Here is an 18,618-nt window from a genome sequence, read left to right on the forward strand (position 1 = left end):
TTCAAGCCAATAAGTATTCCCTCCTCGCCTTAACAATTAATAACTCATTTACGTATTGCAATTTACAGCAAAAACAAAACATATCTATGTTCAATCATTTTGCAAAAGCATTCTAGAAGTATTTTTTTTTAGTCATTTTGATCACAAGAATCGCTAAATTGCTCATATCTCGTCAAAAATACGTTTTATAGAGTTCACATTTGAAAACCGCCTCGTACAAACTCATTATTTTAATTTATATTTTTATGGCATTTCATTGTTTTTTTTAAACCCTGAACGCCATCTACTGGATTCGAGAGGAGTCATACACTAACAGGAAGAGTCATCTGTGAGTAATCATTATGGCGTCGGTCTCACTTGTGAGTTGGCCAACAGATGTCGCCTCTGATATGGTTTTGAGACTTTACCAAATTTAAGCCAACATATTATGCTAAACATAATACTATTGTAGAGACCGAAACATTTTTTAATTTTTTATAAACATAGTCTAAATCACCTTAAATAATTTACGCTTGAAATCGCTTTAAATAAGCACTCTTCATGTAGTTTAATTGGCTCTTTTCGGGCAGCCTAACCGAGAGCCGGCCCCAAGTAGAGCATTTCCGGCTCTACAAAGAGGCTAGAGATCATTTCCACGGCGGCCAAGTCATAGCGCAACTAGAGAGGGGAGGAGCTAGAGAAGATAAAATCCTTGTAATATGTTATCAGGTTCTCAAAAACTGTAAGCGACCAATACGACATAGCTCCCAAGACGCATTTTAAATTTTTACCAAAATTTTGAAGGAGTTATAAGAGTTAATAATGGATCTGAACTTGGAACTGCAACCATCCCCCCTTCTAGTTGCACCAATGGGCCAAATTCTGTTAGGGAGAAAAAATAAACGTCACTCACCTCCAGGTCAAGTTGACGTGATGCCATTTTTGGCCTTGCAGAGCGAATCGTTTGCTTCGTCGTCCTTGGCTTGAAGGAATGACATCCCGAATTCCGCAACGGGGTTTCTGCATAAGTTCTTTGGTGGCATCGTCCATTTGACCGGTAACCGGAACATTTCCAAACCACTAAAAACGGAATCGAATACAATAAAAATCAATACACGAAGCCGAATTCGAACAAAATCAACGCAATTACCTGAAGAGTCCGCAGAGCATCGCGCAATTGGTCTTCAGTTCTTAAATTTCCGGTTTCCAAGTCCGATTCTGGTAGGTAACCGAATTTTGTCAAATACCCTTGCTGAAAAATTAGTAAAAAAAAATCAAAATGTAAAATGTTGTACAAGTCAAGTATGTATTTCCAGTAGCCGCCAGTTGTTAAAATTTGAAATAGTTTAACAACCGGGGTTACATTTTTAGTGGTTACCTAATCTAATGTAATCAAAAATTATAATTAAAATTGCGTTACACTAAATTTATTTTGCGAGTAAAAAATGCACTTTTCTAAAGATCTGAGCGGTTTTAGCGTAAAAGTATAAGTGGGATTAAGTTATAATCGCAATTACACCCTATATTATTAGGTGTACAAAGGCTCTTTTGATGATGGTCAAATGCGATAAAAAATAATAATAATAACGACGGAATGCTTGTTTATTTGAATTTACTTAATAAAAAAAAAAGTTAAATTTAATATTTAATGCTTTTAATGTATATATATATATATACTATACTATAACATTATACATTTATTATGTAAAAAGTATAAAAGCGGTGCCTTATTAGGACAATCGTATAAAATATAGATTTATTGAATCCAAAGCCCTTTTATTGTGTTCGTTCTTGGTTTTTTAAAACACATCAATAGGCATTATAAAATATATTACAATGCTTTCTTGTAGACCTATCATCTACGTAATATAGCTGCAGGAAATATATTAAAACAATATAAACAAATTTAATGTAATTACATTTTAGTGTATTTCAATATAGTTACTAGACAATATTAATTTAATTAAAATGTCAGGTTCATATTAATCGATAGAGATAAAATTGTCTTCTAACTGCTAAGGAAAATAACACATTCTTAAGAGTTCCTCCAACTAAATATTAAACTACATGCTTTTATTTCTAGACCTTTAAGTGATAAGTCGATAAATTTAGTTTTTTTTTTACTGCAACACTATTGTATTATACTAAATAATGAAATATTAATACAAAATCGTATAGATCAACTAATCAGTAAACATTTGTCACCATTTATGTAAATGTAAAAACCAGCATTGTAAATAAAATTGTATTATTTATGACCGAATAAAAATAAATTATTATTCGTTGATAAATGATAAATATTAGAATAGAATTATTAATTCATAAGTACATATTTATTTTAATAATTATGTTGGGATATAATAAACTGGTAGACTAAAGAATATCGCAATGGAATGCTCAAATGTTATGATTTGAGGGAGGACAATTCATTTAAACTCAGATTAAGGACCACCATAATGTATATTTTTACCCTGCAATTTTTTATTATTTGTCCAAAAAATATATTCTTGCTATTATAAAAGGTATTGCGAATTGGCAGTTTTTCTAACAAGCTCTTCACTATTGTGTTGATCGCACGTTCATTGTTGTTTACAATACTATTTTTTTTTTTAAGTTTTCATTGTCATACCAAAAAAATATAATAAAGAAGGAATGAAACAATAAGACCCTCGTCTTTTTATTGAACGTGAGTGAGTCACTTTTATTCGCCATACGGGCGACAAAGGGATTATAATGTATAATATAATATTTTACTTTGGTCGTCTGGGAGTATCTTTTTTTTGGCTCCTCCGATGACGTGGCCGAACAGTTATACCCAAACAAAGTCACGTGTGAATAATATTTCAATTGGTACGGCCACTATGATGTACATTTGGCACATACAAAAAAAGTAGATATATCATAAATAAGTTTTCCGTACAAAAAGAATAACCTATACAATAGTAATAAAACAATAAGGTCACCTTGCACAATGTACATCATAATATTATAAATATAATTATTTTAATAATAGATTGCGCACGATCGTCTTAAAAATTATTGTGTCTTATCTAGTGCGGCGCGTGGCTTTTCTGAGATTCGACCAAAAAAATCTTCATAAACGCCACGTGCCATGACTTTCTTAGGATCTGTCGCGGCTGACTAATAACATTATTTAGGACAATCAAATAACAATGTTATTACAATATGTAACGTCCGTGGTATGATTAAAAAATCCATATGGTTTCGACGAATTAAAATTTCTTTTTTTTTTACTCTGTATAATTAACTCGATAGTTTGAAATTGTTTTTGTTTTTTTTTTTTTTAATGACATTGGAATCGAGATAACCGGGAAGTACAATGAGTCAACTCGGTGAACGTGAACCTATGGCTGTAGGAAATTACTATGAAACACCTATTTTGTTCAGAAGGTAAAGCAATAGTTCCGGTCGGCTCGAATTTAACAAAATCACTAGAAAGTGTCTAATTAAATGTGATTATTCAGAGTAGTGGGAGCTCTAATGTGTCATACAGTTATTGTGATGAATCTATTGCATGTGATTTGTTCAATTTGTAGAGCGAAAAGTATTTGAAGAGTACAAGAATAACAGAAGATATGTGCATGTATCAAAAATTCCTGTCAGAGTTTGCAAGAACATGGTTTTTTTGGTATAAATAATCCCAATTAAAACTATATTTTTGGTCAAACAAAAACCAACCACTTGTTTATTTTGGGAATTTTCCATGTAAAACATTTAATGATTGTATATGACTCAATGGTTAAAATTAATTAAATTAATAGGATTAAAAATGTAGTATAATAAAATAGATATTTTGTGATGTGATTTACTATGACACCCTGTTTTAAATGTTTTCAAGAAACTTTTTTTCTTGAAACATTGACTTTTATTAGGCTTATTATAGTTATATTTATAAATTTAATATAATATTGTATAAAGACGAATACAGTTAGTTATTTTATTCCATATGTAATTATTTAATAGTATATTTTGCAACATAATGCATCAACACCATACGTTATAAAAGTGGTTGATAAAAAAAATTTAGGACGTCCAAAAAAAAAACCAAGAGATCTTCTTAAAAAAGTTTTTTTTTTATTATTTATACATTAAACGTTTCCGTTTTATTTTCAACAGACAGATGCGGATGTTGTCTTCAGCGTACACCACCTATAAAATGAAGGCTTAAACAGTACTGTCTGGCCTCTTAACGTTTTAATGGTAGTTTCAAATTTTACTATATTTACTCACTTAAACATTCTAAGTATTTCAAAGTAGACAATATAAACGAGACATTTGTCGTTTGCATTTTTAAACATAGTTTCAGTATACAATGTTTCAATGTCTTCAAAATAGTGTTTAGCAATCAACAATTATGTATATTTTTTACCATTGGGTTGTAACTGGTGGTGATTGTAACCAAATATAGGTAGAAACTATACATTTGTATTTTTTTAGGAATTCGAAACACCAAAAATTATTTATTTGAATTGAAAACGTTTTCCTTCCGGTTTTCCTCGATTTTTATGTGTTCAAATAATTTATCTTAAGTTGAGAAACCTTTTTTTTCCCCGTACACATAGCTAAGACAAAGTCAGTATCTAAAATTCAGTATCTTAATTGTAATTTAGCGGAAATTAAAAAAACCAACTTCCTCTCCTATTTGTCTTTTTAAATATTGTTAAAAACAAAAATAGAACAGACACACTTTTACAATAACAGAATTAACGTTTTACGAGTATACACAGTAGTTTCAATTTTACCTCAAGTGTATTCTATTTATTCCGGTCACGTTTTTTGTTGGATCTACTAACACTAAACCAACACAAATAATGCGTATACTGTGATACGCGGACATATTCTAACCATTCGGTTTCCGGCTGATTGAAATAAATTATAATAATAATTAAATAAATCTCTAATATAATTAAAATATCACACGCCTGTAATATACAGTGGCAGAACCACAGGCTAAGTTATTTTTTTGCCTCTTCCTCTAAGCAATTTATCGCTCCTTACCCAAGATGTCTATTTTAATCTAATTACATTTGCTTTTCAATAAGATGTTTCAGCCTGGAAGTAAACCGAAAATTCGAGTCACGCCAAATACGAAAATTAAAATTTAGTGCTTACTTATTGAAATTAATTTAATATTGCCGCCTATCGGTAACATGGGGTTTCTTCTTAATTTGTTTTTAACTTTTTTTTGATAACTAATCTTCTAGTACTTTTTAATAAAATGTATTATAAAAACTGTTATACAGCAACTTTCATTTTAAAAGTTTTCAATAAAACTGTCAAAAAAATATAAATAAATTAGTTGAAATTGTCTTTTCAAAATCAGTGAACATATTTACCTATGCTGTTTATTTATAGGTATATATTACAGACCATAATTATTCGACGTGTTAACCCAAATAATAATTATATACCAAAACACATGTAAATATTTTAATTTATTTCTACTTGGTTTACAAAAAGTATTTTCGAGTACATATTATAATACTATTTAGAACTGCAGTTTTATGTAAAACATATTTTACACAAAAAAAAAACGTTTTCATTAATGCAATATTAATGGGGTGGCACGTCCGGTTCGGTTTAATACATACAGACACACGCGGTGACAGACATTGTGGAGGACAAGAGGGGACTTTAACCTCCGAATATAAATGCGATCCGAGTTGTATATTATAGTAGTACCATAATAATATTCACTTCCTGTCTTCCGCCAATCGCAATAAGTGTAGTGGTACGCTTGTTTGCATAATTTCTTAGGTTTCGTCGTGGTCCCTATACTATATGACCCTTGTATTTTTATATTTTCAGTTTAGCTTTGAAATAATGCCTTTAACCGGTACAATGTAGCCAAAAACATTTATAGGCATTACTGCAAACTCACCATTACGCAATACTATGTCTTTTTCCATGAATACATTTTCTACATACACGTATAATCTCAAATTGTTAAATTATTATAAAAGCAAGTGCGAGTTCGATAATGACCCGAAGGCCCGAAGCTAAGGATCTAGATTCTAGGCCTGGCTCGCCTTCGTTTTAAATACTATAATTATGGAAGTTTATCACATTTATAATAAAACTGTTTTTTGTTTATAGCAATTTTAGACAGTATAAACGACACCATTTGCACGTCCATACAGTTCGATAGTCCATTTTATTAAGTGTGGAAGTAGTTCATTCATAGTTTACTGATCAATAGGATTCAAAAATTTCATAAGAAAAGAAGAGTTCAACATTTTATTGAATTGCTATATCTTCCTATAAGTTATTTATATTATCAAGCATGATAATATTATATATAAAGTATGTATTGTACGTTTGGCCATACCGTGCGGCGACTATAGTAGGGTTTTTTTTAGACTTGGCATCGATAATCCGCCGTGACAATGTTCGGCTGGAAACGCATGATGGGATGCAGACAGAGAGCATATAGGTCACACGATGTGGAGTATATTCCAGTGACGGGCTATTGGAGATGGAAAACTCATATTTGTCAAATGATAACTTGGGTGTACCAATAAGTTAATGAAAAAAAAATCGAAAAACATAAACACATTTAATCTAAGTAACCTAAAAAAATATACAATATCTTACAACCCAAAAATAATAAAGTTGGTTAACAATGAACAAGTTTGTCGCTGAATTTATTAAAAATATAGATATCGGATAACAATTAATTATAATCAATATATCATCTTAAAAAAATCAATATGCATTATCCAAAATTATCAACTATTTAAAAACGTTTAATTTTAAAACAATTTGAATTTTTAATTATTTTTATAGGTTAATATAAATTTAATTATTTTTTAAGTAGGTATTTTGTCTAGAAAGCCTAGTTTAAATTACCTTGTGATCATATAACATCATCATTGAAACGCCAATAATTCATTTTTTACGTCAAGTATTTTAATTTTGGTTAAAAAAAAAATTAATTTATGTTTTTTACTGTAGAGACGCAAGACCGTAAACTAACATAATTTTTAACTTAAATTCAGTTCAATTTTTAACAAATAATAAATAGCAGAGGACCTAGATCCGAACCAGACCAGGAGCTAATATCAACTATGTTATTTCTAATCTATATCAATACACCCGCATGGTCAGTCACGACTCTTTGTATGTATATAAAAAAAGATCTAATTAAATCTAATTTCATTTAATAATAATACTTAATTCTGTTAAGCGTTAATTGTTAAGACTTCACCGACCAAAGCAAACGACTATTCCCATCAAGTATTTTTTATTTTTTGTCGCTTCTATTCTATGCAAATTGGAGAGGGTGTTATTTTATTAGAAAGTTTTGTATTAGCTTTACATAACGTAACATATAAAAAACGCGGCTGTGCTTCCAAACGCTCGTATTGTTATGCCTTTTCGGACCACATGGCGCCCGTCGGTCGTCGCTCATTCACCCCACACAATCGATACCGTTTCATCACAAACATAAGAAAATTAAGAGTAGCCTGCATGTCACGGAAGTTAATGAAAACCACTTTTAGATGAACAAAATATACAAAACGAATGCAAGATTAATGACGACACATCATCGTTCCGTTTGATATGAATTACATATTTTATTCACGATTTGTTAACAAGTACTAAATTATAACTATCAACCAACTCGCATAACTTAATATAATATTGTACAGCGTATGCTACCATCAAATTAGAATAGGTATTTTTTTTTTTAAATCGATCAGCTGTGAATTTTAGTTTATTATACAAATAGAGTATAAACTTTCAAAGACATTCAGAAATTAGGTTCTTTTATTATATAATTGCTGTGGTATACATTTTTTAATGGCCCATGTTGGTATCATTATCAATAAAATTACAATTCACAGATATACTGTATAAAATATAAATGTTCGTGTAAGAATCACATCAATCAAATTTTAATAACGTACAACATATAACACAGCTTGGTCGATCATATAACAAATGTAGACAAAAATCACATTCGACAGTTGATGTATTAGCTTAATAATAAAATTGAACATTGAATTTTGCTATATCTATATGATTAAAAAAACTTTATTACATTATAATTATATTTTAAGTTGCACTTATCATATTTTACTTAATTTTAAGATAAACAAAATTGAACGCAACAACCTTATTGCTACACTCGACGAAAATAAAAATCAATTTGAATACAAATTATTTATCAACCCATAATAAACCACTTTATTCATATAAAAAAATACTGTCAATACGATAAAACTAGTAATTATTACTTTGATATAAATTTTATTAAATTGATAAACAAACAAATTATTGATAAATTTGTTATTGATACATTGTATTTTCAATTTCCGCGATAAATTCTTTGTTATAACAACATGCATTTTAATGCTGATAAAATATTTATGGCGTCAATAGCGATAAAGTATTTATCAAATTAGTCTTCTCTACCTCAAATCCCAAAATCAAAAAAATTTGGACCAATTCGGTATCCCTGAATTATTGTATCATTGCAACACATACAAACGACAACGCTAAAACATAATAGTAAACTTACTTAAACTTATTTTGGTAATACATAAAATAATATTTGTACATTGGTGACCTGAGTTGGTGTAAAATTAATTTATGACTTATTCTAGTACTTTGAGAGTAAATAAGGATATAAACACTAGAATATCTTCCTTTTTTTTAGCAAATTAGTACAGTATCTATTTCGAATTTTAATGACTGACTTCTATTAATTGGACCCTCATCAGGCGTACGTCCAACAGTACACATACATCCAAAATATATGTACATTGTTATTTATTATGAAAACCGTACTGGAATGAGCATTAGCTGTCACAAGTGTATTCTATGAGTCAAGCGACCAACGGCTGCCAGAGGTCGGGACTTAAATGCGTCCGGGGTGTACCCGGCCCCATGCGGTTATTGCTAGGCCAGATGTTCGGTATACAGTAGATCTCTCTTTGGCTAGGGTAAGCATGTCAAATAATTATGCTCACACCGTAGTACAGTCGTCTTGACCTTTTCTATGAGAAATTATAATTTCACTAAAGTAAAACTACTATTTAAACAGGTTATTCTCGGTTTTTATCTTCAACGCAAAGCCAATAGCATACATTAGGTAAATTAGTTCTATTAAAAATGATTTATTTTTTGTTTTTTTAATTAAGTCATTTATTATTATTTAAAAATACCCATAAATAACTATTGAAATTAGAAAATTAATTTATAAATGAAACATCAAATTTCAACACTGCAACTGTCATTACATTGTATAGGATTTTATACTTTCGTCAAATTAAGTTTTGTAAAAAAATGTTAAACGAGTATCTATACTTCGAACACAACTTATGAAAATTTGTACCAATCAATAACAACAACAAAAAAGATAACCCTTTAAATAAAAAAAATGTATACTTTATGTTTTTATTTATTTAATTATAAATTTGAAAATCAATACTAAACAATAAAACTACACAAATAAGATAACTGATTAACATATAAATGAATAACGAACATAATGATTTAATAACTATATATAGATTTTTTTATGAATAATATATAAAGGGCACAGGGGAAAACGGTAGTAGTCACATTATGAAATTATTTTTTTTCAAATAGTTTTTTCAATTTATGCCAATAATTGTTATTATTTATGTCAATAGATTGTTTAAATAAATACATTTATTATTAGAGTAGCATTTAATGTGATTTTTTTTGTTCTTATGTAAGAGGTTGAGGAATTCACGAACTTGGTTTTTGCTATACTCTAAAATTTTCATAATGTGACAACTACCGTTTTTCCCTGTGCCCTTCATATACAAAAAATGTAATTCTATTATTTATAATATATTTGCATTTAATTGGTTATTTATTAACTATTAATATAACCTATGTAAATAGTTATTAATCAATAAGTCACAATAATATACGGTTCAGTTCAGATACCTATTATAAATTATCCACAAAAAATAAATGTCATACCATAAAATACTTATTTCTATAGTGTTGGACATAAAATATCAATACATGTATTATGTTATACCTTTATTTTACTATAAACAAATAACAATTGTAATTTGTAGTATTGAAATTATAATGTAAAATACGTTCACAAATGGATTTTAAGAGGTCATTACCATACTAGTTAACTGATAACTTGTTTACATATTCTAATACCATTTTAGTAGTTAAAAATACGGTAAAGCGAGAGACAAACGGTTATTTTTTATTAACACGTTCTTCGATGTGATAACATATAAGTTGGTATATGTTTTGTATCTACTAAGGACTGTATGGAAGAATTGACCACACGTCCACATCTAAGCCTACAATACAACTTTTAATAATCAAAATATACAACAACAAAATCTTAACGTATATTATAATCGGGTTATTCAAAATATAATTCATGTTTACGGTATTCGTTTTAACAATTTACACACAATATAATGTGTATTCCACATAAATGTAATTACTATTTTTTGAGATGTCCCGTAAATAAAAAAACAATTTTTTTATTTTAGAAAATAATTTATTATAAAGTGTATTCTTATCAATTAAGTAATAAATAGGTTAAGTGGTTATATTTCCAAAACGGCGTTCACCTTCATAAAAAAATATTATTGCTTTCGTTACTTATTTTGTTTTTCAGCTGTATTTTTATGGGTTTCAAAAGGACCTTAAGTGTTACCAACTATATACTATAGAGAGTAGCAGTTTATATTCACTTTTCAGTTTCTTAATTAATTCTGATTTAATATCAGCTGTTTTTAGTCTCAGTAATAATTTTTAAAACAAAATAGATTTTGTGGAAAAAATTTAAAATGTAGTCTTATATAAATGACTACATACAATTTAACATATGTTAGTAGATACTAAAAATATTGAAGGTTTTAAGTTAGGGTGTAATATATTGTCCCCGTCAACCACTATAAAAATATATTACTCTAATTTGTAATTTTCTTAAAATAGGTAACAGCTAACATCGATCCTAACCTATGACGACAGTGAAGAATTTTTTACAACCACCTTGGCCATTTAAAATTTTTATGTTATGCAAATAGAAATTTTTGTTACTATAGTTCGTGGATGTTTGCGTGTAACCGAATCAATATGCGAGTCACGAACATTGAAAAACCCTCATTTGAATTATACCAACGGTGTTAACTTGACTTAAACATTATTCAAATTTCATAAGAACGTGTACGTAGTATTATGTATGTTTTGCTAAGCTTTCATCTAGGTTTAAATAATAATTTCATAAAAGAAATTATACAATTCAATTTTAAAATGTGCCTATTCTGTTTATTTTCAAACTAAATACATTTGCAAATTATAAAAAAAATTGTTTTATAAAACTTTGTTAAAAAAAATTAAAAAATCTAATATTCAAATTCCTCTCTGTGTAAATATATTTAATTAGATTTTAAAATTATTATTTTAGGACCATTTTTTTCAGCCAATTTTCTACTGTTAAAAATCATTTTTATTTATTTTTAAACTTAAAATTTTAAAAAATGACAATTTGTTTACTTAAACTGTTAGACTATTCATTACTATTGGATTAATATAAATATTTCTAGTCATTTAATGTGTAGCCATTACTTGATATATTCGGCATATGGTACACTATGACATTAAAGTGTTGTTGTATTGTTTTGCGTATTCAGTAGTAGGATTTTTATATTGTGGTATTAGCGACCTCATAACAGTTCTTTTTTTTTTTGTCAAGACAAGGTATATTGTGATTTAAATGTTTTTAGACCAGATCGGACGTACTGAAAACGGCGGTTGCGACCAGTCCGGTCGACGTTTATTGCTGAAAACGTCAAATTTATTTCCCATTAAAAAGGGACGCGATAGCCCGGCAAACGGATATTAAAAACGAGACGAGGGTGATGTGCATGCACATTATTTATGTACACTGTGCTCGGGCTGAAAAAACGGCAGGCCAAGCCGGGGAAAAAAAGGTTTGGGTTTTACACATTTGGGGGCAATGAGCACGTACAGACCAAATATAGGTATATTATAATATGACTGTTACAGCATTAGGCTGTGGTGTATACAGCTCTTGCGTGTGCACCTTCGAGGGTTACAGACATAATAGTAATATAGTAATAGTAATAATAATAATGATTATTATTTTACTATATTATTGTAAACAGCGTATTCTGGTACGTTCCGCCCACGTGACGAGATACGTGATCTGGGAACAAACATAAACAATTGTGTTGAAAACCACACAATATCTCACAAAACCCTATACCGCACCGGTGCCTATCGCTTTTTATCTTAAACACAACAAGTGTATACACACGAGCAAAGTGAAAAGGGGTTGACAGTCGGACACAGCCAACCGAGTTCAAGATTCAAACATAAGGCGATAATCTCTTAAAATAACAATATAATATCATTAAGCTATTATTCATGAATGCCTTCGCAGTTTTTTATAAATCAAGTTCTATGTTTTACCCGAAACAAAAATAATATCACTAATATAGCATATTATACAGTAATAACTATACATCAGCCCTTTGATTTATTTTGTAACCTTTGGTTGGATGTATAACACCTGTTTACTATGAATCAGTCCTAATTTGGTCGAAAAGCAAAGACATATATATAATTTAGTATTATAAAAAAATGCAACAACACTTAATCAAATTATTTTAACAGCTACCAGTAAAAAAATATCTTTTGTAACGCCATTTCAAAAGGAAATAAATCAAATTTCTATTGTATTCTGTAACATTGTATACAATACAAAATAGGAATTATTTTACTCAGCCCTGGCAAATTGGATCCCGAGCAACGCCGGACAGCTTGTACTAATAACTATATAATTAAATTAATTTTTTTTCAAGTCTGATAACACACAATGATTTTCTTATATAAATAATTAAAATGTCTTTGGTACAAGTCAAACCTATGAAAATTTTAAAATCACTATTCATTTAACTACACCTTAAATAATACCTAAACTATACCTATTTTCTCAACCTTACTAAAATTAAATTAAAGAAAACAATTATTGTATTATGTAATAAATATTTCAGTTTTTAGTGTGTGTATTTAACATTATTTTGTCAAAAATTAAAAAAAATGGTTTAATATTATCATAAACCAAATTTGACCAAACTGTTACTTATGACAGTTATGAGTGACCACAGACCACTGGCAATATAAAATACATGTTATAGAGTGTTCTACTAAGTTATTTCGAGTGAATGTTTTAACCTAAGTTAACTCAAAAGATACGTAAAGTTTTCGGGTGTATATTAGGGTGGCTAAAAAAAAAATGGCTTGAAGAAAGTGGACACTGCAATGTAGTGGTAATGTAATGTAACCGAGTTATTGCGGTACTTAAGGAAAAATCTCTCCTTGCATTTATCATTTCCCGTCAAAATACATAAATTCGATTATTCATAATAAATATTATAATGTTGTAATCATTTATCAAAAACTTAAAAACGCCCAGCCCGGCAAATGCAATTCCGACGTCAACGTTGATCATGCGATGGTAACACGCTTAGGTGGCTAAATTATTGAACCCTTTTGACCTTTTACATCACAGCTGTGCTAGCCACCATTATATCCGGTCAATGATAATGCGATCGTCCTAGTCATTAATAATAATACAGTTTTTTTTTTAATTATCTATATAATTTTGTATAGTATTGTATCTTTATTTTAAAAAAATCACTTTACTCATGGAAAATGTATCAAATTACATTAAAGAATTATGAGTAAGAAATTTTTATATATTAACCCGAAATATAGGCATATCTAGCCTAAATGAAGAATACAGGCTGGATTTTTAAAAAATTAACCAAAACAGAAAGCCACTCTTTTTTATTTACTGTATAAAGTACTATGAGCAATGGGTTTTTATATAAACTCAAAGGAGTCAAATCGTTTGCTTACGACTATATAGGCACTTTAATTTTCCTATCTGAAACAAATTAAAGTGTATTCAAAAGGGCAAACGGTCATAATGATATGCCTTTGTAAGATATCAATAAATATGTATATATATATATATATATATATATATATATATTGTTTAATGAACCACCCACGATGAGAAAATTAATGGGGTTGATTAGATTACAGCAATAAAATGTATGATGTATGTATTCGGTTTTGAATAGGTCAATGTACATATACATAGAATGAATGCAACTTGGCTGGTAATCACTGTAATATTTGTTAAATTTTGTTGATAACAAATTTATTAGTAATGAACATAAACGGTTGATAAAAAACTCTTTAGAAAAAAATGTACTTCAATGACTATACATATATTTTTTTGTATGGTATCGAGTAAATCATAAAGCTAAACGAATTGCTTTTAGTTTTCAATAATTTATAAAAAAAAAACTATATAGACATTTACTAATTTAAATCCATTTTTTTAAGAATTTAGTTCACATTGCAGGGTTTATAATCTTTTTTTGTTTCTTAGTAATTATTTTGTTTAAATAATTTTTTTTTTGTTAAAACTATCTATCTACCTACAGTAAATTTGAATATATACATTTTTGAAAAGTATATGAAGGTTTTTTGTTTTGTATTAACATTAAAGATTTCAAATGCATCAAATCAAATCATAATACATGTTTATTGTTGTCAACATAGTATTGTATTATTTTTGCTTTAGCAAAGGTATAAATAATGATACCACATGTAATAAATTATCTATAAAAATTATATTTACATACAATACAATGTGATATTATAATATTATGTTATGTTATTAATCCTCATTACAGCTGTGTTCCATACACAATGCCATTATATAAAATATAATATAATACCTATATTTAAATATTGTAATTACGAGACTTGATTAACTAACGTTTCAGTTAAATATGTTTACTAATCGAACAGTGGATACAGTAATTTATTATTATAATGAGTTTGTACTTTGTGTGTATTGTAAATCGTACATTTTGATCAGATCAAAAGAATTATTTGTCGGTAAATCCATTTGCAGTGACTCGTATAGTACTAGACGCTAGTTATTTTTTTATGGAATTTAATAAAACAGAGATTAGTACAATTATATTATAAAATATCTTATAACAATAATAATAATACAATTTACTGATGTTCGCCGCAATAAGTTATAAGTGTAGTACAAAGTTTCTCAACTCGTCAATGTCCATGGTCGTGTGACCGTGTCCGTGAAAGATGTTTTGTACAAGTAGCGAACCTTGCAATAGAGTAAAAAATCCTTCTAATGAAACTCCAATGAAAAGACCCTATGACAGCGGATTTTGCAACTGTAGGTACTCAGGACCCCTCGGCCAGTCGTCACTATTGTTTACATTATAGCAATGCAGCAATAGAAATAATCAATTATAGTCCAAAGGAAAATGTACTTTGTAAACGTACTAATACACTTCCGGGCAGACTGCTCTCGAGCGGAAGATAAACAGATACAGATAGCCCCTACTCGACAGTAATATATTACAAATTAATAATGCACAATGTATAAAATGTACTCCACACAGATGAGTGTGTATCGATAAATCGATGGAAATTAAAAATAATATTAATATTAACTGAAAACTCTACGAACAGTCTTTACGACCTTAACGTATAATAAACGGACATAATGGATACATTATAGTATAACCATGATCATCCTATAAAAAACTTAGTAATTATTAAAAATGTATATATTTAGCGTATGGTAAGTATTAAAATTAAAATGAATAATATTTTTACAAATTATTTTATTGTAAATACAATTTATATAAAAGTAACATTAATAATACTTGATAGTGTTTTCATAAATCATGAACAAAAACCTAGTTTTTAAATATTTATAAATAACTTTAACTTCATTATTAATATGTTTTAACTTATAATGCATAGAAAATAAAATTTACTTCAAATTTCATTTAAAACGCACATAAAAATACACATATTCGAGAAAATTAATCGATTTTGCAAAAGTTGGCTTAAATAGAACTATACCGTAACAAATTATTTAAAAACAAAAATAAAAAATCAAACATTTAGTTAGGAAAAATCTTAGATTACTAGTGACAAATTCATTTACTACAGAACACCTTACTGATTAGAAGCATTAATCTATGCAGAAGTGCAATAGAAGGTTGCGTCCAAAAAGATTAAGACAAAGAAACGTATGTCATACGCGATTCTTGGAAATAGTTAAGCAGATAAAGAGCCATAAATGAAATTGCATCATTTCTCGAATAGCCGAAGGATTTTATGTACAGACATCTTTTTATGAGAGTTACACAAACAATAAAAAAAAACACTACAAAGGAAATGAGTCAAAAGGGTTTATATCATTATATTTCAATGTACCTATAACGTAAGCAACCTAATAACAAAATTAGATTATATCCAGCTAGCATGACAGTTTTTCTTTTTGTACTTTGTCCTTTAGAAAAAATACAAATAACAGTATTCGTACTAATAGCGTACTATTAGTGATGGGAATCCGAAAATTCGTTTTTTTTTTATAAAAACGCTATTAAAGACCCTTAAAAACGTTATAAATATTAAATATTTTTACAATATAAAGCTGTGTATCATTTTTGCACATAAGTAAAATGTTTTGATGAAAATTAAAAAAAAAAATCGCTCAACTTTAACTAAAAATTGCTTTAGAATTCCGGTTTTTCGAATTTTAACAATTCCGAAATCCAAAAGCAATTTACCTTTTTGGTGCTTTGTTTTATTTTTACATTTTAATAAAAAGTATTTTACTTAGGTACAAAGCTTTAGGCTGTAAAAATATTAATTACTTATAAGATTTTTAAGTGGCCTAAATAGCGTTTTTTTTGTGAAAATCCGGATTTTTGGATTTCCATCACTAATTTGCACACGATATTAATATAATGCAACAGTGTGGCTTCGTGTACAAACTCCAAACGCATGTCTGCAATATTAAATCTTGTAATCATTCCATAACCTACCGGAATACGAAACTGTTTGAACTTTAGCGCCTCATTAATACCGTTTCACGTTACATACCCTGGACAGTGGCTTGCTATCGGTCATAACAAAGTGAGTAAATTATTATGTATAGGCGAGCACGGCTTAAAATAAATTTAATATTTCCGGGCTGTCAAAAGGTAAACCTCAAGACATCGGACAAGATTGGTAAAGGGGCAACGCAGCTCCTGTGCGACTTAGTCAATTGTGGACATAAACAAACGCAAAAAGGTCAAACGGCAAATTATTATTAAAATGAATGAACTTTGAACGTGATTAAAGTTAATGAAGCGTCCCTGCCATTTAATACCTACCACCGATTCATTGTCAGTCAGTTCATTTATCTCAATAAGGATACATTGTGTGTTTATTTTACCTTTTCAATTTTTCCGTTTTATGCGTTTTAGTTGTGTATCGTTTAAAAATTCTACCGACGTTTCCGAGAGTTGGAGACAATTAAACGCAATTACACATTCGGTACAAGTGGAATAAGATAAATAATTATCCGAACAAAAAAATCGCCTTTTATTAAAAAAAACACGTAAACACAATCAATTAGTTCTAAGAAACGGAATTTCATCGAGTTGCACATAATAAGTATTGCATCAAAATGTTGATATTTTAGTTCATTGAACAAAGATGCTTTTAAAATGACCAAACATAATATAAATATAAGCAATTTGTTTTTAGTAACAGCTCTTTTTTTGTATGTGAATCAATTAAATCACATAATATGATAATAATTAAAATGCAATCATTGGGTACTTGCCATTAGGTCTAATAAATAGACTTTCAATTGGACATCTCAATTGTACGAGATGTTCAGTATTAATATACTACTATTATTAATTATAAAACATAATGACAAATTTCAATTTTGTATTATTTGGCCTCGAGGTCATTAATTAATAGTAGGTTTATATTAAGTACTTAAAAATGTAAAGTATTTAACATAAGTCCTTAAATAATTTATGTCATTTTAAATTTACTATAACGTAATACAATGAAAGTTAACTATAAAAAAATATAATATATTATATTTGTATATATTCATATTATGCTTTAGATAAAAAAAAAACATTAAAACACTTTACTAATTACATTTGAATTGAAATTTGTTTTTTATCAAAAGTGATTTTTTTTTTGTATTTTTGTAATAAAAAACCTTTTTTTAGATAGAATATTATGAAATTATTTCAAAACTAAAACTTTTTAAGAGAATACCATTAATTTAATATTTTTCAATCTAAAGTGAGCCTAAAGAGTGAGCTTTTTATTAGAGGTTACTTGTTTCTTGTTTTTGTAAAATTTTCTTATAATAATAGTTTAGGTAAAATACATTTCTTGAAGGTATTTTTGTTTTTTAAGCTGTATACATGATCACGCTTACTCAATCGAGCTTGTATTTTCCTTTACCCATATGGGATACCGGATATGCAGATGTAAAATATATCGTCGTTGTATATTGCCATTTTCCCCTTACATCACGCATAAATACTTTGGCCAATTAGACAATACTGTGCAACATTTGTTTTTTTATTTTGTACCATTTATATATATATTCCGTATACGGTAAGACGGGATTTAACGAGGAAATATTATCCGAAGTTGTACTGCTTTTGCCAAGGTGGTTCGGTTTGTGTATCTCTAGTGCATGAAGCAGAG

The 18,618-nt window shown here is 28.6% G+C and overlaps 1 protein-coding gene across 1 annotated transcript in view; it reads right to left on the reverse strand.

The window, feature by feature from the left end:
• LOC126843197 (matrix metalloproteinase-2-like) overlaps positions 1–18,618 on the reverse strand; it is a 46,948-nt gene that overhangs the window by 14,893 nt on the left and 13,437 nt on the right. The window contains exons 3-4 of the mRNA XM_050580566.1: positions 1,130–1,231; positions 893–1,059 (exon numbers count right to left, since the gene is read on the reverse strand). Of these exons, the coding sequence (XP_050436523.1) occupies positions 893–1,059; positions 1,130–1,231 (269 nt within the window). The remainder of the gene's footprint in view (positions 1–892; positions 1,060–1,129; positions 1,232–18,618) is intronic.

This window comes from Adelges cooleyi, unplaced genomic scaffold, assembly GCF_023614345.1.
Source record: "Adelges cooleyi isolate 19-005CV unplaced genomic scaffold, UGA_ACOO_1.1 ACOO_flye_CR_arks_rails_tigmint_CR_PRNA_574, whole genome shotgun sequence".
In the NCBI taxonomy this organism is placed as follows: domain Eukaryota; kingdom Metazoa; phylum Arthropoda; class Insecta; order Hemiptera; family Adelgidae; genus Adelges; species Adelges cooleyi.